We start from the raw sequence: 25,877 nt of genomic DNA, 5'->3' as shown, positions 1-25,877 counted from the left end.
AGGGCCCCGGCCAGCGGCGCCGCGCACAGACCCTGCGCCAGCAGGAGGCGCCTCCTCGCCCGCTACCTGGCGGGTAGGAAGCAGAAGGGCTGATCCGTGCTGTCATGTGACCGGATGCGGAAGCTCTTCGCGAGAGGAGTGCTGCTTCCGGTGTCGGCCGGGCCGAGGCGCTGAGCAGTGCCGAGCACCGGGCGCTGGCGTTGTGGTCACGTTCCGCTATGCGAGAGACTCTGAGGCCCGCAGGTGAGGAGCTGCCCGCTCGTGGCTCGCGGGAGGCTGCGCTGCTGCCGGGCCATGTTCCCTGGGCCCGCTATGGGGCGGGGCGGCGCGGCTAATGCGGCCTTTCTCCTGTTCGCCGCGCCTGAGGCCCCCGGGCCGCTTCCCGGCCGGAGCGGCTCTCCCTGGCGCACTGAGGAGGCGCGGGCTGGATCCGGCCTGCTCCAGGCAGAGCGGATTAGCAGGCCCATTCGGCCGTGGAGGACGCCGAAGCCAGGGCCTGGCCAGGCCTGCGGCCATGGTCTGTAACGCCTTCCGGACAGGGCCCCGCTGGTGCGTTCGCGGCCTGCCGGCTGAGGTGCTACAGTGACAGATATAAGACGTTAATGTATTCAAAAGCTCTACGTACGGAGAACTGAAGTAACTACCTACTGGCACTTTTTCAGGCAATTTGGGTTTTAAGCAAGTAAAATGTGTCTTGTATGTTTCACTCAGTATTGCACCCTGAAGTTGTTGTTATTAAAATAGCAAGACTTTTGGTCTTCATGAGTCAGACTAAAGAAATTTCCCAGAGGGAACAGGTTGTAAAACGAGGAAGTGAAACGTCTTTGGAAAAACAAAGTATTCTTGGTGTGTATAACTTTAAACACTGAGTTACATTTTGATAACTTCGATTTTCATGGAAGCTTAAAATATACAAACGTCTGTTAAAGCCTGGAATTGTTTCTGTGGTAGTATGCTGAGTTGTTGCTGAAAGATGCCAGTTTAGACTAGGAGTAAATTGTGTAAGGTTTATAGATATGTCTCATTAAATTTCAGTTGAATGTAACTTCAAGGCTTGTCTTTTTTGTAGGCGAGTATTGAAGAATATTCTTAAATATGAGAGCAATCTGAAAGGAGATAAAGAATTGTGTCTGCATACACAAGTCTGACTTTAAAAAGGCAGATACTTTGTAATGTGTATGGGGTATAAGATAATAATTTGGCAAATAATGTTGTCAAGTTATTTTAAGCAAAGTAGTGAGAAAAATTAACAGTTGAACTGGCAGGCATATATTCTGCTACTCTGGGAAAATGTCGGTAGCCGACTCGATCTCCTGAAGTGGTCTGGTTGTATGGGTACATAGCAGGGCTGATAATTGCAGGGAAAAAATGGGTGGTACTCAAGACAGCTTCTTTTATTATGTAGGTGACAACTTGAAGATCGGGTGAACTGCAAACTTTTTTCCAAGACTTCTTTTCCCCTGAAGCAATTATAAAATCTACTCTTTCTAATATTCTGATATATTAAATGAAGAACCATTCATTCAGTCTACTGAACAGCTGACAAATCATCCAGACTGTTCTGGGACTACCTAAAGGGGTTATATAACAGGTTACAAATGTAGCAATATTCGGTCCACATTCCACATTTATACTTGAGCTGTGATCGTTTGTGGTAGTTAATTTCTGGTGAGTTGGTTATTGTCCCTAGAGTTTTTATTTCACTTGCAAGGTGGGGACGTGGTGCTTCGTTCTGTTTTCCATGTTCAAGTCAAATTTTCCTATACTTCTGGGACTAAATTTCAAGAAGCTCATTGAAGGAAATGCATAATTATTTTTAGCTTGTCAAATACTTAAAGCTAGTGGCAAAGGGGAGGACTCTCTGGGAAGTAATGCTTTGTGATGCAAAGTGCTTTACTCCAAGTGTGTTAGATTCACAAGTTGTAGCCCATTTCCTCAGTTGTTGCATCTCAGTTACTGTCTCAGCAAAATGTAATTGCTTATTTAAGTGATTAATGTGAAGCAGTATTTTTAGGAAAACTGCCTTGTGATTGACTCACACCTTAAATCTGAGGATTCTGAGGTTGTTGGTAAACAGCTCTTAAGGTAAACAATTCCAACCAGTAAAACAGTAATGATCTATGAAAACATAAAAGTCATATAGTAAGTTATGGTGTTCAATGAGAAAATTTTGACATTTTGTCCTCTGATTGGACCTTTATTCAGTCATTTCAGTTTCTATTATGACCCAGCATTGGCAATTAGTGTAAGGTTTGAAGCAAGAAGGAAACTGGTCAAAAAAGGTACTTTTCTCTTCTGACTCTATTGCTGTGATAATTTATGGTTATAAATGAGTTTCATAAAAGCCAAGTTACTCTTTACAGTCTGTTTTCTTCAGAGACCTTCATAAGAGTCAGATTGATACCATGCTTCTAGTGAAAAATTAAAAGGAAACTGGAAAGCATAATCTTCACAGCTCTGCAGAAGACACCAGTTCCAATGTTTACAAAGAGTTTGGGCTTGTATTTATTGAAAGGTCTTGATGTATTGAAAAGTCTTTCTGACTCCCACGCTCTCTTTTCTATGGAAAACCTATTCACCTTTATGTAAGATAACAGGGAATAAATAGCCTGTTCACCTGTGCTCCAAGTGTTTGTCACACTTTTCTATCTCTGAAATTTTGGAGATGGAGTGCTGGGTTTTTTGGGAAGTGGTGAAGAGTTATCAAGAATAGGGGTTGGAAAACAGGTCAGAATGGTGAGGAGGGGATTATGTAATCATGATTAAACACTGGATGAGTCACATAATCAGTTCTGTGTAGTTTTCATTTTGTAAGTAAACAACACTGCTTTCTCTGCACTTAGCAGTCAAACGTTGGTGTGGATGTGCCAGCAAATGAACAGTTTTCAATTGATGATTACATCACTGCATGGCAAGTACTATGGCTTTTGTACAGGCTGTCTGTAGCAGGGATTCAGGATATTTTCTCAGTTCCATATTTCCATAGACATACTTTCTTTTCAGAGTCCTCCATCTGTTAGTAATGCAAATTCTGTTTTTCCACCATATTAACAGGTACTGTAAATTCTGTATATATACACTGCTAATACACTGAATATTCTCACTCAGGTGTGCAACCTCATCTATTAAAACTCAGGCTTTCCCACTTATAAGAAACAGAACTTGACATAGGAAAACTGTGTGCTACTCCATGGAATTCCATTGTATTCGACTTATACATTATAATATTGAACAATTGCACAACTTTAACTTACTCAGGTGTTTAATGGTGGTCTTTCATAGTTGCATTTAAATTTCTGTCATTACTTCTAATGATAATAACGTGCAAATATAGCTCAAATTAAATTTTAAATTTGAAGTAGACTTTTTAAAAGACTTTTATTACCACTTCAAAGACTGTTAAGTTCATAAGAAGATATCTGGATAATGTAGGAGTACAAACATTAAAATCCATGAACTCTTAGCTGAGCTTCTAGAATTTAATTGTTGCATTATTACAAATAGACAGTGTATGTGCAGAAAAAAAATCTGTACAGCAGAGATGTCACTTTCCCAGCTAACATTTTAAATTCTATGATTCTAAGTAATTTTATTTTTTTTTAATTAAGCAGGTGAAAAGCTCAAAGTTAGAAGACTGGATTATAGTCCTGCAACTGTACAAGATGTTGCTATTCCACCTTTTAGTTAATAAAACAACAGGGAAATACCACTAGAAGAGTCATAAGCCCTTTTGTTTACTCTATTTCTGTCTGTGCTGCCTTTATTATTGTATTAATCAAAATGCTGACTTTTGAAAACCTCATTTAAAGTGGAATGTTCTCTAAGAGTGTAATCAGTCTTTATTGGGGGATCAAAGAGATGATTTTGTTGAAATGTAGAATCTTTCATATACTGTGGTAAACTCTGGAACGTCCTGGAGTTGTAACTCTACTGCTATAATTTCATCAAATAACTGTTTTTGTTTCCTAAACTCATGCTTGAAATGCTTATTCTATCTCACTGGGTAACACCCTCTTTGTAGCTCCTGCTACAGTTGATGAATCTTCTTGGATAGAAGCAGCATAACAAAATGTGCTTGCATAACAATTTGTAGCCTCAGTACAACTTTCAGAACAGAGAGTCATGAGGTGGGATGGGAGAAACAGAAGTACAACAGTGTCACAGGTTACAGAAAATATTGGGTTGAGTTCCATGAGAGTCTGTTTAAGTGTTGTTTGTTCAAGAAAAAAGAAGTGTAGCAGAAAATTGACAGATCAATACTTTACTAAGCAGAATTTCGTATTTTTTTAAAAAAAAACAACTTTTTTTTGTCTTGCAGCACAACACTAAATTTGTAATGAAATGGAGTCGGGGTCAAGCTCTTTTCGAGTGGAATTTCCAGATTTTTCTAGCACCATTTTGCAGAAGTTAAATCAGCAGCGCCAGCAAGGACAATTATGTGATGTTTCCATTGTAGTTCAGGGTCATCTCTTCAGAGCCCATAAAGCTGTTCTTGCAGCTAGTTCACCTTACTTCTGTGATCAGGTTCTCCTAAAAAACAGCAGGCGAATAGTCCTGCCCGATGTGATGAATCCCAGAGTATTTGAAAACATCCTTCTGTCTACCTATACAGGTCGGCTGGTAATGCCTGCTCCAGAGATAGTTAGTTATTTGACAGCAGCCAGTTTCCTTCAGATGTGGCATGTAGTGGATAAATGCACTGAAGTGCTAGAGGGGAACCCAACAGTTCTGTGTCAGAAGATGAATCATGGCAGTGATCATCAGTCCCCGAGTAGCAGTAGTTACAATGGCCTTGTTGAAACCTTTGAACTTGGCTCTGGAGGACAGACAGAATTCCACAAAGTACAGGAACTAAGGGATGGTGAAAACGAAGAGGAGAGCTCTAAAGATGAACTTTCCTGTCAACTGACGGAACATGAGTACCTTCCCAGTAATTCTTCAACAGAACATGATAGACTTAGCACTGGAATGACAAGTCAGGATGGTGAAGAAGGAACTAGTGATAGTGCAGATTATCAGTATACCAGACCTATGTATAGCAAACCCAGCATCATGTCTCACAAGCGGTGGATCCATGTGAAACCAGAAAGATTTGAACAAGACTGTGAAGGTGTTGATAATCCTTATGATGAACACCAAGTTTCTGAATCCATGAATGCCATTCAAGCAGATCATTCAATCCAGTCTTCCGGTGTTGAAGATTTTCATATAGGTGACAAAAAGATGGAAGCAGAATTTGATGAACAGGCAGATGAAAGTAATTATGATGAACAAGTTGATTTCTATGGCTCTTCTATGGAAGAATTTTCTGGTGAACGGGCAGATGGAAATTTAAGTGCTCACAGACAAGATCTTATGATAGCAGCCAACTATGGGGAAGGCATTGAAATGGCTGCAGGAATTAAAGAAGAAACGTCCCTCACTGGATTCTCACATGCCGATAAGCTGTATCCTTGTCAGTGTGGAAAAAGCTTTACACATAAAAGTCAGAGAGATCGACATATGAGTATGCACCTTGGTCTTCGACCTTATGGCTGTGGTGTCTGTGGTAAGAAATTCAAAATGAAACATCATCTTGTAGGGCATATGAAAATTCATACAGGTATAAAACCATATGAGTGTAACATCTGTGGGAAAAGATTTATGTGGCGGGACAGTTTTCATCGGCATGTGACCTCTTGTACCAAGTCATACCAAGCTTCTAAAGCTGAGCAGAGTACTACTGAGATGAACTAAGACAGTACGGCTTACATTTATTTAGTAAAGCAAAATAAACCAATTATGCAAATATTGTCTGGTACTTGCTATTGTAACTTATCAAAAAAAGTTTTAATGATTGTGCTGGTATAAGCAGACCAAACTTTTCTTTCACTTTCAACAATATTACCCGAGGTGTTTCACACATGAAATGCAAATGGTTAATCTGTATGGTGCTTGCAAAATGAGATCTGTAAGGTCTTTGTAACATCGGTTATAATCACAGCAGTATTTAGAAGCCCTGTTGTTTTTCCAAGTCTTCTAAATTCAAAGTACAACCCATCTCTAAATTGACCCAAATCCTTCAGGTACTTAGATGAGGCAGGAATTCAGATACCCGTATTTAATGAAAAGATTGTATGATTTGCATTTTAATGAAAAAAAAAAAATCAGAATTTCATCTCAAAACTGAAGACTACCAACATACTTAACATGCATCATTAGATAGTTTGCAGCATTAAATAACCTTTGCTGTGTTGCTTAATGAAAGGCCATGTTAAAAATTATTTGGCTTTGCTGTATGTCTTCCACTTTTTTAATCCAAAACAGATGTCTAATTTTGTGCTGATATCTATTTGGAGTCTGTAAAGCACTTAAATATAGTTGAGCACTATATAAACTTCAATCTCTATTAAGTACAATTTGTCTTTTCTGCCCTAGAGTCTAATTCTTTATGACTTTGCTTGGTTGCTACATCATGAGAGATGCTAGACATGTGTGTAGTGTCTTGTCAAAATACAAAGTAACATTTGGAACTTATCCATAATAATGAAACATTTAAACTGTAGTTTTATGTTCAGATTTTTGTGGCTTACTACAGTAGCAAGTACCAAACACTGTGGATTCACAAATTGACTTTTTATTGGTACGAAAACTTCTTTGAGAACTTCTATCTAGTTTTAGAAACCTGCTTTAGGAAAATTATTTAATCATTAACAGGTATTTATACTTGTAAATTCTTTACTCTTTGAATAGAGATTTTTGGTTCTGAACCACTGTGAATGGTTACACGTGATCACAAGCAGCCAAAGTTCTTTCTGTCTTCAAATGAAGTTGCTTGTAGAAAAAAAGCAGAAAGTACGCTACTTGGATCTACTAATGGTACTGAGAACATGGTACCATGATCATGTCCAAAGCCTGGATTTTTGCTGGGAAAGCAGAACTTCTGCTTCATTAGGATCTGTGTGCTGGGCTCTCATTCTTGGAGATAGATGGAAAATTATTTGTGATTTTGAGAGATGCTGTCAGCTCTGCAGGTAGAGTGAATGCATCAATTGTGAAGGTGGCAACAGGATTTTGGGGTTGAAAGCTTAATGCAGTCCTGTGCAAAAGCAATTAACCCTTCTTTGTAGTTTAATGAAACAGTATAAAAAAGAGCCTTTAGAGCATACATAGACAAACATAGAAAGGGGTTATGTCTGAATGCAGTGCTGGTAATGTTGGGGAAAAAGTTAACCAGCATTATAGGTCATAGCCTATCTAGCCCCAGTTTATGTATTGGATACTGTAATATGCAGGGTAACATACTTAAACAGATGACTCTATATTGTGAAGCAAAACCACACAAAGGTAATTACTATTCAGATGCTTTTTTGAACTCCTAATAACAAATTGTTATAAGATACAACCAAACTGTATCCTGAACATGAATATCTAGTACAAGCTGGGGGCTTTCTACTCAGTGGGCTGCAATTACTGTAACTTCTTTTCTGGCATTCTACTTACAAACTTTAATTTTTTTAAGAGGCTCTTAATCTTCTAATGCTTCAGATATTTTTCATATGGAATTTTGTTAAAACCAATGTTCCCAAATACAATGAACCCATTGCTGGCAATGGGCAGGAATGGTTAGCACCACAGAGTTCCTATTCTTAGCACTTAATTGAACTCTACAATATACCATGGTGGCCATATATTACCCTTGTAGTCAAGGTAACTAAACAGGGATTTGCTCACTAACACTGTAACCTGCTTGATGTATAGAAGCACTTTGTATTTAAAAAAACAAAACAAAACACCAAACCATAAAACTTTATAAGAATGTTTTTTAAATTTAGAAATTATATTCCCTTTATGATTTGTTTCCACACTGCTAACACTGTCTTTTTTAATATTAAAAAAAAATATATTCTAATGCTTGCCTGTTTACATGAGTGTAGAGGAAAGGATTCTTGCACTCAGTGGCCCCATTTTTCCATTCTCCAAGGCCTTACTACATACAGGGTGTCATTTCTGCAAGTACCATCATCTCATTTAAGGGAAAGTATTCTCATACTCATTTCAAGAATGGTCTTGTGTATTAAAATAGTTCTCAACTCCTTTCAACTTGTCACTTCAGTGTTGCATAAAAAGGTTAAGGATGCCTCTTCCCATTTAACCATAAAAAAGGCTGGTCAGAAACACCAGGATTAAAGTAATGGTCAAGCAAAAAATTACTTCTATTAAATTCAGACCATTTTACAGTGCAAAACTGTTTCTTTTACCAGTTTGGAATGTTAATCCTATTTGCAGTTAGATTACTTTGAAATAAAGCTTTAAAATGAAATATACTGCGAGAGACACTTTAAAGGTTTTATAACAGGTCCAGTAGATATTCTAGAACCATGTTCTTTTGTAATGACGTAGCATGAATAATAACTTTTTAATATTTTCCTATTACTGTTTTACCCCATATTGAGACATTCTCTTGAAGGTCCAAAAGATGTTGCTCCACTTATTTTGTAGCACTCTACTTTCTTATGTTAATTTACATGAAAGCATTTGATTGCAGGAAAATACTGATGTGATTGCCATGAGATCTAGTTGAGAGGATTGATGGTTTAAGGGAAGTTTGAAATACATGTCTAAAGTCCTTCCTTTTGCTTATCACAGGCAAAACAGATGATTTTTGGTGTTTTTTTTGAATTTAATTTATTGCCCGTTGACAAACTTCGTTAATTCACTGATTCATTAATTGAAGAAAAAAAGATATCAAATTATTACTTTGACACTTAAGGAAACAACTTTCCTCCTTCTTCCTCAGGTTCAACTTAAGTTGCACCTCTCCTCCCTGCCATTGTAGTCACAGTTTCACTTGTTTTCACTGAGGTGCACTCATCCCATGCCAGTTGTTTTAGTAAGGTGACAGATGACATAGGATGTTGCACTCATGCATATGGTTTGTCTGATGCTCTTCAGTTCTTAGTGGATATCCACTGCTGCTGTGGAATAGTCAGTGTCACTATTCATGGTGACACCAGGCCATAGTCCCTTCAGGGATGTGCCTGTTCCAGCTTGGGTCATGTACAAGCGTCAGTTTCTTCAGAGGTGTACAGGCTCTGGCACATAGGCCAAAGTCCCTTCAGAAGTGAATCCTTTCAGGCATGGAGTCTGTCCCTTTGTGTGTCTGTAGACATCCTCAGTGTCTTCTCGATGCGTTTTCCCAAGAGCAGGTCTGCATGTGCTTTCACAGGAGTATCTTCTCCTTATGTGTCTCCCTGGATCTCTTGATAGCAGCTGCCACTCTTTCTCAAAAATGTGTAAGCACAGGCACTGTATACACTTCTGGTTGCAGCTTTAGTGTGCAGTGGATTGTTTACATCTGCTTCAGTACAGCTTAGAACCTGTTTTGTCTGGCATAGGATAGTTCACAGCCTCTTGAACTGTCACAGCCACATGTCACCCTTGCGGCCCCCAGCTACTGAGACCTAGCAATGTATGGCCAATACAATTTTACATAGTAAGCCAAGGTTTGCAAATGCAGCTTCTGTCAAGTTCTTAATCTTTGCTAATGGAGTGATCTTGTTCAAGATAGATAAAATCATTTCCTGTTTGTAGGGAGGAAGGAAGCAATTAATATATAAAAAACATGAATACCTATGTATATGGTGAATTTGAAGCTTCATGATCTTTAACAATAGGGCTTATAAACATCTGTGCATTGTTATATTGCTCGCTGTTGGCTGTAGTAATGTCTTCTGAAAACCAGAATCATTGTACCCACAGGCAGCTTTCAGAATTTCCTGCTACTGTGAAGCGACTCATTGTCCTATCAGTGGTAAGAATATGTAATCATGCTACAGCTAAGTTCCTTCTCATTCCATTTTTGAACTAAGATGTTAATTATCATGGAATCTGTGTAACTGGCATTCTGAAAAAATCAGCTAATATCAGGGTTAAGATATCTGCTTAGGTGTGTATCTGACCCTTTTGAGAGAGGAGTTTTCTAGTTCACACACCACTGTCAAGTTTTTTGTTTTATTTTTTAAGCATTAACCTTCTTTGTTTTACGAGTGAGCAGGTAGACTCTAGGAGGTAGTGTCCATACAATTTTTAGTCTTAGGTTTTTTCATCTGAGATGTTTCTGGGATTGAGAAACTTTCTCCTGTATCAAAAGCAAGGCAGAAGATCAAAGGCTGACGAATTGGGTTTCTCATTATGAAAATAATGCTCGATGTCCTTGTATTACTGAGCCTGAAAGAAGGGAGGCATGTCAGCTCTTATAATCTCAACACTTTTGCATTGGTGCCAGAAAGGACACCTGTCTCTGAATTATGAGAGCCTACAGCAGTATATTGAGTATTTTTCTTTAAGAGAATTAGAACCTTCTCAAAACAAGAACGATTTTTTTTTTTGTCATTTAAATGCTTCATTGGATAGGTAGGCTTCTTCAGCTATAAACTGTAAACTATCAGTGCCCTAGGGGAAGATGCTGGAAAATGAAATGGTATATTTTTAATGTGATTAAATTGTAAGTTCTGATTTTTGCTTGAAGCCTGTGTCTGTCGATTGCTGCTCCTTTTTTTAATTATTCATGGAATTCCATATTTCTTCCAGAAATGTAGTTGTTTATGCAAGTCAAGTGAATCTTCCTTAATTACCTATAAGTTTTTACTCTAAACAAGTCATTTATAATAGTAAATTTGCATATCTTGATATTTTGTGAGATGTTATGCCTGTATTGCAGAGGTTGGATAGTTTTGTCTATAAATATTGCTGTCCTAATTGTACAGCATGGTTTTAATTTAATGTTACTGTTCAGTATTTTCTTCTTATAGAAGAGACCCATGCCCCTTTTTTGTATAACATGTTTTAATAAATGTTATCTGTCAACTTTGTAAATGTTTTCTTAAGCTTGAATGAAAGGAATGCATGTCTAGTACTAGTATTTAATATTTCACTTTTGCCAAAACAATAAGTGCGCAAACAAAAGTACAAATACAAAAGTTGTTGATATATAACTTTATTAAATATATGAAGAAAAAGTGTATCTAGTAATGTGTCTTCTTGAAATATTGAGAACCTGTCAGCCTAGCCTAAAAAAACCACTAAACTAAAAAGTGATTATTTTTATAACACAGTAAGTTGATAAATTTGTGGAACTGGGACTATTTCTTCGGTGTTTAGGTAATTAGTTCTCATATTTGTCTAAATTTATTAAACAGGATTTATTGTAACTAGGGTTTTTTTGCAGACTGGTGACCTGTAAAGTTGCAGTGTTAATGTACCACAATACCCGATTTCTGCTGCAGCACAAAACAGAATTCCTGAGGTAACAGCAGATTTGTAAAATTGACAAGTTATCTCCAGAACCCACTCCCCATGTAACTAACCTATCTGGCCAACTCAGAAACCAGAAGGGAGGTGACATTTAACCATCGATACTGGCAAATGAATGCTAATACAGCCCCACTAACAGCTGCTCTACAAAACATTGCAAACTAAACAGCTGCTCTGCAAGCAGCTGCACACCCATGGATGGCAACACTAGATGTGAAATATAGGTTCCCTCTGATCTCCTTGCAGGAGAAGAATAAAGAGAAATTTGGGTTTACCTGGGAAGGTGTAAAACACACCTTTAAGAAACTTACACAGGAATATAAACGTTCTCTCACGATTGCTTGTGCTCAACTTTTACAGTTTCACTACCCCAAGATGTGAAACTATACCAACATAAAGATGATACTCTGATTGGAGGACCTTCTTCTGAGATGTTGGGGGAAGTAGCAGCAGCAGTGTGACAAGCTCCACACAAAGCAGAAGTTGAGATCCCACCCAAGGGTTGTTAAAGACCAGGTAAAGAACTACAATTTTTAGGCCCTTTGCGGATTGCAGGGTGCAGTGATTCCACCAGACACTGTAAGTAAAATAGAATAGACCTATTGTACATTCCCCAGGCTAGGAAAAAATTAACACAGCTCATGGGTACTTTAGTGTACTGGAGGAAGCATGTACTTGCATTTTCTATCATTTTTTGTCCACTCTATTACTTTTACAGAAGGCAAAACTATGGAAGTGGTACCCAGAACGTGAAGACGTCAAAACGTTAATACAGGGATTTGAAAACATATCCATCACCGGGGATGCTTCCTGCCCCACAGCAGCGTGGGGTTTCTGTAGAACATAATACTGCAATCTATTTCAAACTGTCACTGGCCGATCTAGGCTACCGGGAGAGGTCCCTGCGGACAGGAGAGTGGCAAATGTGACACCCATCCGCAAGAAGGGCCGGAAGGAGGATCCTGACAGCTGCAGGCCCGTCAGCCTGAGCTCGGCGCCGGGGAAGGCCGTTCATCCCGCGTGCCATCAGGAAGCATCGTCAAAATCCCGGGTGCGCACCGACTCCGCTTACAGCTTAAGCTTTGTTATGTCTCGGTGGGGGAGCCGTGCTGCGAGGGAGGCTTCGAGGGAGCCGCTGCCGCTGAGCCGGCCGTGCCCTCCGCCCGTGCGCGTCAGTAGGAAGCGGAAGCGCTGCTGGAGGAATTGGTTCCGGGTGTGAGTAGCTGCGGGAGCGGGCGGGAAGTGGCGGTGGGAGCGGGCAGGAGACGGGCCGGGCCGGGCCGGGCCGGTGACCCGCCATGTGAGAGGTGCTGACAGCTCCAGGTGAGCAGCGGGCGGGCAGGCGCGTCGCAGCGGGCGGCTGCTCCAAGGGCCGGCGCGGCGCTCCCGTGCGGGACGGAGACCGTTCTCTGAACAGGGGGTCTTGGCGCCCTGACAGGCCTCGCAGGGGCGGCGGCCGCGAATCGGCGGTGGAACAGGCGGCCCTGGCGCGGCGCAGGGCTCGGCCGCCGTCCCGTGCCAGATGGCGGGGGCTCGGTTCTGCAGCCGGCGACTGACGCGGGGGCGAGTGGCGACGCGGGTTGCCGGGGAACGGCGGCAGCGGATCTGCTGTCACGACCGATTCCGGCCCTACCGGGCTCCCGCAGCGCCCAGCCTCGTCTCGTTGGGAGCTGTCGCCGCATAACCTGTCTGTCTCTTGTGTAGTTTTGGCTTTCTGTTAAGGAGGGCGAATGCGCGTGTCTGGGTCTTCTATTGACCCGAACGAGGCGTAAAGTAACCGGCACATGGGGCTTGGCCGGCTGAAGCGGCTTTAGACAAGGTACCGTTTGTAGCGTTTTCACTGGAAGCTGGTGGAGCCTTCAGCTGCTCCTGTTCTGTTAGAGGAGCTGGAAATTCTAGTGAAGCCTCAGTCACTGTGATGGTGAAGGCCCCTCAGAATGCCTGCAGGTGTACGTACCATACAGCAAAGCGTTTACTTTAGAATCAGTCAGAGTTGAGAGTGAATGTAGAATAAGCCTGAGTCTGAGAAGTGATATGGGAGAGCCTGGCTGCTAGGAACAAAAAGGTGTCGTAGGATTAACTGCACCACAGTTGTTAACAGAATTCCCAGCATCTGGAATCACAATGTGTCTGTGCTTCATTGCCCATTCGATGGGAGCTACTGGACGTAAGTGACTGGGAAAATACTATGAAAATGTGTTCATCAAAGTTACTTTAAATCTATGGAAGAAATTGCTGCTGATATCTGGACATATCTAGTATTTTTTGTGGTTCCAAAAAAAATGATGATTTGATGAAGAGTAATTAAGTTGGGAGGGGTCTGTGGTTTTGGTTTGGTTTTTTTTTTAAAGCAGATGGATTAAAATTCCTAATGCTGACCAAGTATTACCTTGGTAGGAAATCATTTATTGTTACAATAGCTGAAAGTACAAAAGCCCTCTCCCCCTGCTCTCCTTCCCCACTTCTTAAAGTGTTAGGTGTGTATATATTGCAAGTCTCATGCTATCAATTGGAGAGGGGTTTATACTGATAGTGGCTTCTCGAAGCATGCCTCTCAAAGTTGTCAGATTTCAGAGAATGTGAACAGTTACTGGTTAGGATTACATAGTGGGAATATTATGAATTTTGTGCACGAAAAGAAAGGTTTTGATCATTACTTGTAAGGAAGGTCTTGCTGATTTTAAATGTAGATATTGTAAGTATGGCCCTTTGTTTTATTTGTCTGATCTAATTCTTTTGCTGATCTTGGCTATCTCTAGTTTGCCTTCTAGTAACTTTTTTTTTTCTGTGTTCAGAGATAGATACATTCCTGTAACTGCTTTTGTAGTAATTTGACTTCTAGAGGCAACACTTAGAGATTATTTTTATTGAGGTTTCTAATCATTGAGTGAAACTTTGCTTATTTGTTAATAGTTACTTCACTTTTACTCTTTCAATCACTTCCATACAGGCAAGCAATTGTGAAGAAGACAATTTGAGAATAAGAGACAAAGGTAGCCCTTGGACTTCAGTTTCACAACTGCTTTCTTCGCATGTTTGCTCAAATAAGAGGCTCCTGTTCAGTTTTAGGTTTGAGTTTTTTTTCCCTATGAAATGCTAAATATGCAGTTCTTGTCATTTCCCTGCTGCATCACACTAAGCACTGGGAATGAATCTGTAGTGTTATTGTTAAGGTGTATGTGTGTGCATATATACAGATATATAAGTTAATTTTTTTTAATATTGATGTTAAAATTGTGCACCCATTCAAGTGGGGTTTTTTAATTCAAAATGTGAATGCTGATGAGGTAAAAATAAACTCTTTTCACTTTTTGTTAGGCAGAAGTCTGAATCAGTAAAAAAAATTCTGCAAAAAGTGTAGCAGTTCAATGTATTGTTCAGCCATGCAAATTATTGGATTGTGTTCTATGATGCTTCAGGAGTGCTTGCCTGACAGACCTGACTTTTGACTCTTGGTTTCACTGTGGATGTTTAGCTCTTTTAATTGTTGCCTCTCTGTCTTTAGAGGAAGAATAATGATGTTAACTTTCACTGTAATGTTCTGATATCTACCAATGAAAGCATGCAAGAACTAAGTTTTCTAGTAACTACATTTCAGCCTATACTAACTTCAGGTTCTGAGGAAACTGGGAGTTTCCTCCATTTTTGTGAGGTAATGACGTTTTATATGTTGTTGTGTAGTCTTCCCTACTATAACAGATTCTCTGTTTTGATCTAGAAGTAAAGCAGATATATTTTCAAAGCTGTTTTTTTTTAATGAATAATAAAGTGTGTGCACCTTTTATTGTATGCTTTACTACAGATAATTCATTATTTCAAGGTCTGGCTGAACTCTGTATGTTTCTGTTGGTTCCAGTGGGCATTATTTTCAGCTTAGTTGAAACTTTCCCAAAACTTGACACACCTTGTAAATTCAATCTAGAGTGATTTGAGAATGGTTAAGGTTCAGAGGAATGAGGATTTAAAATGCTGTTTTGCTAAGAAAGGATCTAATTGCTTCCATAGCCATTGGTCTTTGAGAGACATGATTGTTTCCATAACTTTTGCATTACTATGTTACTAGACTACTAGAAAGGCAGCTTAGTTCTCATTTTGGGTTTGGATTTTTCAGAATGGCTTTGAATCAGGAATCAATTGTCACTGTAGACTGGTCAAAATAGTACTGAGCTTAACAAAACTACGGGCACAGAGTTTATGTGTAAACATAGGCTTGTGCTAGCTGGTTTTAATCATACTGGCAGTTTTATTAATATGTTAGATGTGCAACTAACAAAATGGTGTGTTTAACTGAGCTGGGAAGGATTCTGAGATCACTGTTGATGTAAAGGATGCCATTATCCTATTGCAAAAGCTGCAAACAAAATGAAACTTCATACTGCAAAATGCTGCAACAAAATTTTCTGTTATGTTGTAGTAGTATCCCTTAGAATCTGTTGATCAGTTTTTTGTTAGACTTCCATCTGAGTCCATGACTGTCATTTATTCTGAGACATCAAAATTTCATATTTATGTGCAGCGCACTCTAGTTGTACTCTCCAGTGTGTTTAAATTTGAGTGAGTTTAAAAGGAAAGAATACTAATCAACTGAAGCTAAGGTTATTCTTTCATTTATTATGCTATGGATAAAAGTGCTTCTAGAATTCAGCTTTGTAGTTCTCTGGAAACCGAGAGTTCACAAAAGAAGAGTATAAATAAGAGTGATTTAGGAAATTACCTTGTTTGACATGATAAATACTTAAGCAATAATATCACATTTGTTTAATGTTTCATTGAAGTGGGAAGCTTTGAAAGAAAATGAGTGGAACTATGGTTTTATGTGGTCAAGCACATACTTGCAGTTTTGCCACCAATCTTAAAACCTATTGTTTTGTGTCATTAGTGTCTTCAGTTTTACTTATTGGTCATGTGCTTGTGAATTACTGCTATAAGGTAACATCTAGGTGACCACATTCATAAAGAGTAAAGCTTTAAACAATTTTGTGCTTACTGTAGTGCTATGATTTATGTGATAAATGTTATGTTAAAGAGCTTTTAAGTGTTAGTTCTGCGTAGTGCAATGCAGTCAAAGTTTAGAAGAAATCTAGTTAGCATACAGACTAATTTTAGATATCCCTTCCATTAAGCTCCAAGTGTTCCCTTAGATATCAAGTGGAACCATTATCCCAGTCATCCTTTCTATGGCTTAAAGGAGTTGTTTTAAATTCACATGTGATTTTAGTGCATAAGTTATGTGAGAAATATGTAATTAGTTGTGTTTTCTGTCACAAGGAGGATCTCTCTGGCAGTGTGTTGTGTAGACAACAAAATAGATGGCATGGATGAACTGAAAATATAAAAGACTCTACTTTTATTATTTATGGTGTTTCTGGAAAACATTCAGTGCAACTGATTTTTAAATCTATAAAAAACAGTATCATCTGATTATCTCAGAATAAATATAAAATAATTTTGTCTCTTTCATGAACTTTAAATAAAGGCTCGAGTTCTTAAGAGAATGGCTGCTTATCTCAGTTGTTGGTAGCTTTCTTCTTGTTTTGTTAAAATGAGTGCAATATTACAGTCAACTTTCTAGCTGTAGGGAAACTTACCATGCTTCGGGGTCCAGGTTTTCAGTGAAGCAGCAGTACTGTGTGTCATGCAACCTGAGGCCATACAATGACACTATATGTTTCCTTTTTAAAACAGAATGTAATACTTTACTGTTATGCCAGTTAAAAACTGGTAAAAGATTATATGAGCAGTTTTTTCCATGTTTCCAAAGGTTATTTAAAGAGGACTTGGAAATGCCTCTTGACTGTGACCTATCAGATTGCAGGTTTTCTTTGGTTCAGCTAGAATTAATTATTCTGGCTGCTGTAATCTGAAGACTAAGGCAAATGCAAACTGAAAGAAGTGAGAGTGATCAAGATTTTTTGCCCTGAAACTTCCATTATTACAGCTTGATAGAGTTACACTCATAGGTTAAAATTCTCCTGAATGATGATACATGTTTGCAATAGTGTCATAGGTTCTCACAGATGATGTAGTAGTTACTGAATCCTACAAAATGCAAAGGAGGAGTGCAGTGATTTATACAATACTCGTTTTTTTTTTGCTTTTTCACTGTATTCTGAGCAGTAATGTATGAAGTATCCATTCATGGTGCCATGGAGCACTAGAGCAGTAATGGTTTGTAATGTGTATTTTTTTTCCCAAGGATCACATATGGTTGAGCTAACTAAAGAAAATGCAAGGGATCTTTTCTAACACCTTTGTGTGAGTTAAAATAAGTGTAATTTGTATAATTCACCTGTCTGTGAGAATGGCAAATCATACATCAGTAAGTGAATGAAATTAAACAGGTGCAGGCTTAGGAGCAGAAACTAATATGACATTGGCAGATAAACAGCTTCGTGTTTTAGTTATATGATGCTTCTCTGCTGCTACTGTATGATGTCAGTAAAATCAAATACCAAATGTATTTTGTCACCATCTATTCTTGTTGTTTTAAGTGAAATAAGAGCTTTCATAGAACATAATTTTAAAATTAAGGTTTTTTTGCAATCTAATGATAAATGTTAAATGCATGTCACTCATGTTCACAGGTTACTTCAAAGGACACTTTTGTTTGAAGACATAGGGCAACAATCCATTACTAGAAAATCCATACTATGGTCTACATTTGCTGTATAAGACCCTGATGAATAAATGTAATACAGACGCAAAGAGCTGATATGATTCTTTTGAGTGAGACTGGATCATCTGCTACAGAAATAGACAGGAGGCTCAACGCAGAGCCCTGCTAAGACTTAGTGATCTTAGTGTCAAGTTCTGGCCTCTGCTTTAAAACTGGAAAACCTTCAGCCAATTTCTTAAATACACAATATCTATGAAAACCTTAAACACTTTGATCTACTTATGCAGAAAGGTTAAGAGAGGACTTATTCATAGACAGGTGCCCAGAGGTGGACTTAAATTTTACAGGACTTTAACACAGGCTGCCCAGAGAGGTTGTGGAGTCTCCCTTCTCTGGACGTTTTAAAAACGCGCCTGGACACGTTCCTGTGTAACCTGATCAAGGTGAACCTGCTTTACCGGGGTTTGGACTTGAGGATCTCTAGAGGTCCCTTCCAACCCCTAGCATTCTGGGATTCTGTAACGTTACACTTATCCCACAGTCAGGGCTGGAAGCCAAAGCAAGACAAAATGCATTACTTTTCAACAACCTAACATTGCTATGAGTTGTCTTGGTTCTCACTACCCCACAAATGCTTGAGTTTGTATAATAGAACTAAAATTTTCTTCACTCTGAATATTGTGGTCTTGGACCTATAGAACACAGATTACCTCCGTGTGTGCTGAACTGTCATGGAAAGTACTGGACGTGACTTCTGACTGCACATTATTTTTTTTTTCTTCACCTCTGCTAATTCTGTAAAGAATTGTTATGTGGCTTAAAGTAGTTATATTCCCATTGCTTTGGGAAACAAAACTTCATTAGGATCAACTATTAACTGTAGAGATAATTTCTTCTGTGGAACATACAACAGATGTGCCCAATTTGCATTTTGGAGTACCTTCTGCTTCAGTTTAATGCTACTTGCCTCAGCCCAAAAGAACAGAGATTAGGGAGACATTTCAACTTGGCAAAAGCTGTTAAAAAATTGAGTGTTCCTATTAGCCTTTTCAAACTGTGGTGATCTTCTAGACCTGTTTAAAAAATACTTCAACCATAAATTGTATTGTCTTGAAAGAGCTAGTGGCCTGCCACGATTAAAGAATACTTGAGTATTGTTAGGGTACAGTACCTTGCTGAATAATATTTTGGTTAATTCTGCTGGAGTTTGATTGTGGAAACTTGATTCTGTATGTAAATAAAATAAAACCTTTTTGTGCATGGGAATATAATCTAAAGACTACTTTTATTTTCTAGATAGCACCATTGCGAATTCAGGTGAATAAATAAGATTATTCTTCTTCTATCCATTATTCATCACTAAAATATTGCCAGTGGTGTCTGCTTCTCCAGCCTATGTAATGCCAAGATCTTCCCCTGTGTCTTGCCTTCCCAAATTGATGCAAGAAAGTTGTGGTGCCTTGTTACTACCCCCAGCAAAATTACTGCAGTCTCAGTGCTCTTCCTGCTTCCTCCTGAACATAGTGTCAGCTTCGTCAGTTCCAGGACCTCTTCAACTAGAGATTTTGGAGTTTCACTGAAAGAGCAAAAAGGGTTCCCTTCTGTCATGTGCTACTGTTCAAATTGTTATTTAACCCTAGCTTTCTGCAGATGTTTTCAAAATCACAGGAAGCATGTCTTCAATGGAAGAAGCTAAGGTGGAGAAGTAGTCCTAAGAAGTGCATGCTGTAGCTTGTTCACTTTTGTTTTTTTCAAGAGATATGGGTATAGAGGTTCATGCATTGCTTCTTGGGCTGTGTTTTGTGTACTTGATCTGTTTGTTTGCTTTCAAAGCGGTACTGTATGTTCCCTTGATACTTATTTCTGGTTTTTACAGTTTATCTGCTACGCGGACAGCCAGACTTAGAGACCTTTAACTCCAGCATCCTCTCCACTCGCTACCAGGATTTGTGCTGCTTACTTCTAACATTTTAAGGAAAATAAGTTTCTTTGTTTCCCAAAAGAAAGATTAAACAACTTTGAGAACAAGGCTATAGAATTGTTGATAGATATATATGCCTATGAAGACAATTAGATGTTGTTACAGAGTTGTGATGTGCTAGGATTACTGAGGATCCTTTTTGTCTTAGTATCTTTCTCTTCCTGCTTCTTATGCTTTCTCTGATTTGTGTTCACAGTCCATTTTCAGTGTGTATCTATATCCTAGGGAGTGTGATTAATCTAGAGATGCTAAGGTGCCATGATCAAAAGAACATACTTTTTTTTCTCCATGATAAGGTATAAAATGCCCATTTTCTTCCTACTTGAATGCCCATCCTTGATTTATTCCTTCTGTCTGGACTAGTGCTAGTGGTGACAGTTTGCATTTTAATATTTTGTGTAAGATTTCTCCAGTTTGCTGAGTATGAGCCCCTAGGGAAATATGGGTCAAGGAGGAAGACCACTTTCTATACATTCTAGACACACAAAAAAGAAGTAATTTCTGATAGAGATTGAGTAAGGCTTGACCAAGATCCGATTGATTCCTTAGCTCAAGGATCAAATTGATGCAGGAATGACAAATTACTGCTGCTAGGGACTGGTCTTGTTTCATACACAGTCCACAACCTAGGTAACTTGTCAGTTTGTCTTGCTTAGGTCAAAGCTCTTCCTCCACTTAGCAAATACATGGTTAATCAGGAATGTCGTGATGTTCCATGTGTATACCTCATGAGCCACACAAATGAAAGGTACTGAACTATGTTGGGCTTGTAAAGAAGCTTGCTACTCTGTCAGATGACTTGACAAACAGGTATCCTGACTGCTGAGGCTTCTGTCTTCCCAGTGGAGTGGGTGCATCTGATAGGGACTTAAACGGTGGTTGTCTGCACAACCATGCAGGGATGCTGAGAATAACAAGGTTAATCTTGCCGTTTAACTACCCCACTGTTCGATCAGGGTTGGTTTGTTTGTTGTAATGTTTGATTTCTGACCTACATCTGACTTGCATCATCTGACAAGCTCTGAATCATTTTGTAGGTTTGTTTGCTGAGTAAAAGAACTGTCCTGCCAAAGCTATCTCTGTGTAGTAGACTATGAATTGATCATATCAATTCTGTAACTACCTTTTAGTTCTTATTTTCTTTTTCAGCTATAAGAGCACCTTAGCAGCTCTGATAACCTGATTTTGAATGCTCTGTGAGAGTTTTTACCTATTTTTCTAAATCAAACCAGTGGTGTCAGGAAGTAGGCTGTCTTGTTTCTCTGCTTAAAAGAAGCTACATTTGTGAAGATTAAGAATGGTACTTTTAAGGAGCAGTCAGCTGATACAGAGCCAGTTCTTCCTTGTAGATTTTTTATTATATTCCTACATGTTGATTTTGGTTTTAGCATGCATGAATTTTCATAATTTGATTTAAATTGTTCATATGTCCCATTACAGCATGTAACATAAGACATAAATAGGAAAAAAATCCATAAGTATGTTGTGATACATTGGACATGCTTCCTGCATCAGAAGTCAATGGATGATGTTGAGATCTGTTTGTTCAATTGGAAAAGCAGGTATGGTGGCAATATTACGTGTTTAGACTTCTGCATTAATGAAAACAAGAATAGCAATAAAGTCTGAAAATTCTTGGGCACTTGATTAGGGAGGGACCCAGTCTTAGAAATGTAAGGTGATGTCTGGTACAGATAGTCTCAAAGGGACAAGTGTGTGTGTGTTTTGTACCATAATACACTTATGAAAAATTGGTGAAGTGCTTTTCTGTAGCTTTTGTTTTGAAATGTGTACATTTCTCTGAAGCTTCTTGGAACATCCTTTTTCAGTGTATTAGGTAAGTTCAAGTACCCATGGCTTTTCAGTTAGTTTAGAAATCAAATGTCAAATTATTCTAGCTAGGAAATCAGTACTGTGTCACATGAACTTTGAAGTTCACATCATGGTTTATTAAAAAAAAAATTGGAAGTCCATGGGTGGCTCAAACGCTTTTCCACATGTGCACACACATACACAAATATGCACCTGTGGCATTTCTTTGGGTTTTTCAGACTCCATGAACTAACTTCCAAAAACTATTCTTGGGCAATTTAACAATATAGTTCCCTTCAAGTATCAATGTAGTATCTGACTTGAGGACCTACTAAAGGTTCTGAAGTTTTTAACTTGCTAGTGACCCTAAAATTAATATTCTTTTGGAACAGCGTGAGTATTGTTCTGCAGTTCTTACCAGGCACTGAAACTGCAGAGTTCCTTTTAGGACATAGACTGTCCCGGAGAGCCTGTCATGGATTATGAGCAACTGAATTGTGTATGTTGCAGAGGGATAATTCAAATTATAGATATGCAAGAAATGGGTAGATTAAGACTACTTTTTGTATTACATCAAGTATTTATACCAACTGGTTTGTGTTAACACACTTTAATCAGATCAGTGTGGTGATTTAACTTCAACATGTGTGAGGATTTATTTTTGAAATGGAAAACTCTGTATTTGTTATCAATTGTAAATCTTCTCATTTTTCTTTCAGATTACTCTTTACATCAGTAGAAATGGACAGCAGCAGTTTCATTCAGTTTGATGTGCCTGAGTACAGCAACACTGTTCTGAGCCAGTTAAATGAACTCCGCTTGCAAGGAAAGCTATGTGACATAATTGTGCATATTCAGGGTCAGCCATTTCGAGCCCATAAAGCTGTCTTAGCTGCCAGTTCTCCGTATTTCCGTGATCATTCAGCATTAAGCACCATGAGTGGCTTATCGATATCAGTTATTAAAAATCCCAATGTTTTTGAACAGTTGCTTTCTTTTTGTTACACTGGAAGGATGTCCTTACAGCTGAAGGATGTTGTTAGTTTCCTAACTGCAGCTAGCTTTCTACAGATGCAGTGCGTCATTGATAAATGCACACAGATACTGGAGAGTATTCATTCAAAGATCAGTGTTGGTGATGTTGACTCTGTCACTGTTGGTGCTGAAGAAAATTCAGAAAATCGCAATGGAGTTAAAGACAGCAGCTACTTTGCCAATCCTATTGAAATATCTCCCCCCTATTGCTCTCAGGTGCGACAGTCATCGGCAGGCAGCGATCTTAGGATGGAAACTACTCCAGGCAAAACTCTACGTAGTCGTCTGCAAGAAGAAGGGCATTCAGATCGAGGAAGCAGTGGGAGTATCTCTGAATATGAGATTCAGATTGAAGGTGATCATGAGCAAGGAGACCTGATAGTAAGGGAAAGTCAGATTGCAGAGGTGAAAGTAAAAATGGAAAAGTCTGACAGGCCAAGCTGCTCCGACAGCTCTTCCCTTGGTGATGATGGATATCATACTGAGATGGTGGATGGCGAGCAAGTGATGGCAGTAAATGTAGGTTCCTATGGGTCCGTTTTACAACATGTTTATTCATTTACCCATGCCTCATCACAGGCTACAGGTGTGTCTGAAGCCTTCGGAAGCCTGAGCAATACGAGTCCTTCAAGGTCCATGCTGAGCTGTTTCAGAGGGGGTCGTGCACGCCAAAAACGGGTATCCACTGGTCATTTGCATAGTGATGTTCAGGGCTTCGTGCAAGGGGCTGACAGTGAGTCCATGGTGAGTAACCCAGCATATGAAAATAGTCCACGGGAAAGAAATACAAGAGGTCACTGGTATCCATACAATGAGAGGCTAATTTGCATTTACTGTGGAAAGTCTTTCAACCAAAAGGGGAGCCTTGATCGACACATGCGATTGCACATGGGAATAACTCCTTTTGTGTGCAAGTTTTGTGGGAAGAAATATACCCGCAAGGACCAACTTGAGTATCATATTCGTGGTCACACAGATGACAAGCCCTTTCGCTGTGAGATCTGTGGAAAATGTTTTCCTTTCCAGGGTACGCTAAACCAGCATTTGCGAAAAAATCACCCTGGGGTAACAGAAGTAAGAAACAGGGTAGAGTCTCCAGACAGAACAGAAGCATTTGTAGAACAGAAAGTAGATAATGATGCTTCAGCTTCTGAAGCTATGGATTCTAGTATGGAAATTCACGCAATGTCCAACACATCTGATTAAAATGATACATTTTAATTGCAACATGCAGCACATTACTAAATGTATTTTTTAAATCTGTTGTTCTTTTAGTAATCTTCAGTACAACAGCCTTTTAATTTTCCTTATCTTCTAGAAATCAGTTAGAAATGGTTTCTGGAGAAGACTGAATAAGTAATATTTGTTTTTGAAGGAGGCTGACTTGTTTGGGTTATTTTACTTTTGAAGATGCTCAAAATATAAAAGATAGTGTACTGAGGAAAGTAAAGGAAGAGTCTGCTAAAGAGTCCATACTGGTTGATTTGGCAAGACACAAAGTCCGGTGTAGAAAGATTAAATTGAGTAAGATTGGCAGCTCTGTTTGGACATACCAAGAAGCTGTAATCTCCCATATTTCTTAAATCCTGTTGCTGGTAATGAGTTACACAGCAATGGGAGAGAGAATATTATAGCTTTGATTCCTTCCATGTGTCATGATGAAATCTATTTGCTTTTAATAACTGTTTTTGGTAGGTAGTCTGTTTATATATATAAATTTGCTTTATATATATAAAGTACTTTCACTTTGAATATTCTGGTGGAGGTGAATGTAAAAGTACGTCAAGGTTTATACCATGTACCACTCTTTCAACCGCTAGGTTTCCTCTCTGCTTAGGATTTAGGTATTCAGACTTTGGGAGGATGGTTTTGGTTTTAAAAGAATGTTGTTTGGTTTTCATTTTATTAAACTATTTCTTTGTGTGCAAAAGTGAGCAAAGTTAATTACCTTATTTAAATAGCTTTGCTTTATAACATATGTAAACCAAATGCCATAAATTATTAAATTATGGTGAAATTGTTGAGAGGTTTTGTTAGTTGTCTAGAATCAAAGCTGGACAACCTGTGGTGCTGACCTTTTTATATATATAGAGATAGATATATCTATATATATATTAAAAAAAGAAAAAAAAAAATCACAAAAACAACAAACCTAAAAGTAGCATTGTGGTTTTAAATGTGTTTTTACTGGCTTCAGAATCTACCTTCATTTTGTACTGTAGAACCATACCAGGTAAATAAATTTAACTTCAGCACTCTTCATGGTTGGTTAAAACCTGAGAGAGATGTTGCAGTTTAAACTACAGTATTTCCAAGCAGTGTTTTAATAGGTCTCTTCACAGAGAGCTGTTTTCAGGTGCAATTGACTTCCTACTTAAAGCTCCAAGTGATATGTCAGCACTTGGAATTTGTACTTTTTTTTTATTAGGAAAAAAAAAAACCTATGGGAATTTCAAGCAATATGTCTGTTATTTCATGTGTGAGTATTACAGAGTTGCTATGGCTTCCCTGCTATTTTCAGTGGTTGTTTTCTGTGTAAAGGAACTACCAACAACTTCTAAAATACTCTAAATCTTTTTGTTTCACCAAATGTTTTCTTTTAATATGGTGCTAACTTCATCATTTAGGTCAGTAGAATATATAAAATGTGAAACATAATGGACAGTTAAGCAAAAGAAGAAGAAAAAACCATACACACACCAAAAAACCCAACTATAAACTATCAACAAACAACAAATATTAAAAAAGCCCCACCCGAGACAAGCAAGCAACAACAAAAAAGTGATAGCTTGAGAGACCTCAAAAGCATGAACTTGCAAGCACTACTGTGTAAAATTCTTCTTAATGAACAGAATTAAAGTAATCACGTGCTTCTTTAAAATACCAGTTTTATATAATTGGGCCTTTTGTTTGTGTAGCAAATCTTGAAAATACATCTGTGAACATGCTGTTTAACTCTGATATTTAGAAAATAAAAGCTTAAAAGGAAAGCAAAAAGGTAGGTTTGCTATTTTTTAAAGCTTTTTTTGCTCCTGTAAAGTTGGGGCATATTTGTGCACTAGCTTTATTAAATACACTAGTTCTTAATATTGTGACAGTCTGCAATAAGAATTACTTTCACTAAGTACTGGTTTACAG

At 38.6% G+C, this 25,877-nt stretch overlaps 2 protein-coding genes across 11 annotated transcripts; both read left to right on the top strand.

Moving 5' to 3' along the window:
* Positions 1-26: 26 nt before the first annotated feature.
* Positions 27-11,002, top strand: ZBTB43 (zinc finger and BTB domain containing 43). Its single transcript, XM_062011557.1, has 2 exons — positions 27-243; positions 4,319-11,002. The coding sequence occupies exon 2, from the start codon at positions 4,342-4,344 to the stop codon at positions 5,734-5,736; it is 1,395 nt and encodes a 464-aa protein (XP_061867541.1). The 5' UTR covers positions 27-243; positions 4,319-4,341; the 3' UTR covers positions 5,737-11,002.
* Positions 5,467-25,620, top strand: ZBTB34 (zinc finger and BTB domain containing 34). Of its 10 annotated transcripts, none has more exons than XM_062011549.1 (6): positions 5,481-5,548; positions 11,210-11,287; positions 11,656-11,811; positions 12,014-12,346; positions 14,246-21,454; positions 22,424-25,620. In XM_062011549.1, the coding sequence occupies exons 5-6, from the start codon at positions 21,414-21,416 to the stop codon at positions 23,943-23,945; spliced, it is 1,563 nt and encodes a 520-aa protein (XP_061867533.1). In that variant the 5' UTR covers positions 5,481-5,548; positions 11,210-11,287; positions 11,656-11,811; positions 12,014-12,346; positions 14,246-21,413; the 3' UTR covers positions 23,946-25,620. The 10 variants fall into 10 exon arrangements, with proteins under 10 accessions (XP_061867531.1, XP_061867533.1, XP_061867539.1 ...); XM_062011555.1 differs by having other exon boundaries at positions 12,014-12,510; positions 21,333-21,454; XM_062011554.1 differs by having other exon boundaries at positions 12,014-12,510; positions 19,788-21,454.
* The last annotated feature ends 257 nt before the right edge of the window (positions 25,621-25,877 follow it).

This window comes from Colius striatus, chromosome 19 (assembly GCF_028858725.1).
Source record: "Colius striatus isolate bColStr4 chromosome 19, bColStr4.1.hap1, whole genome shotgun sequence".
NCBI lineage: Eukaryota > Metazoa > Chordata > Aves > Coliiformes > Coliidae > Colius > Colius striatus.
This window is presented reverse-complemented; position numbering and strand designations above follow the sequence as displayed.

What these genes read in the sequence shown, in the direction of transcription:
- ZBTB43 (XM_062011557.1), top strand. Translation starts at nt 4,342, where the DNA reads ATGGAGTCGGGGTCAAGCTCTTTTCGAGTGGAATTTCCAGATTTTTCT.
- ZBTB34 (XM_062011547.1), top strand. Translation starts at nt 21,414, where the DNA reads ATGGATGATGTTGAGATCTGTTTGTTCAATTGGAAAAGCAG. An exon ending in TTGTTCAATTGGAAAAGCAG is followed by an intron (nt 21,455 to 22,423) that starts GTATGGTGGCAA and finishes TTTTTCTTTCAG; the next exon opens with ATTACTCTTTACATCAGTAG.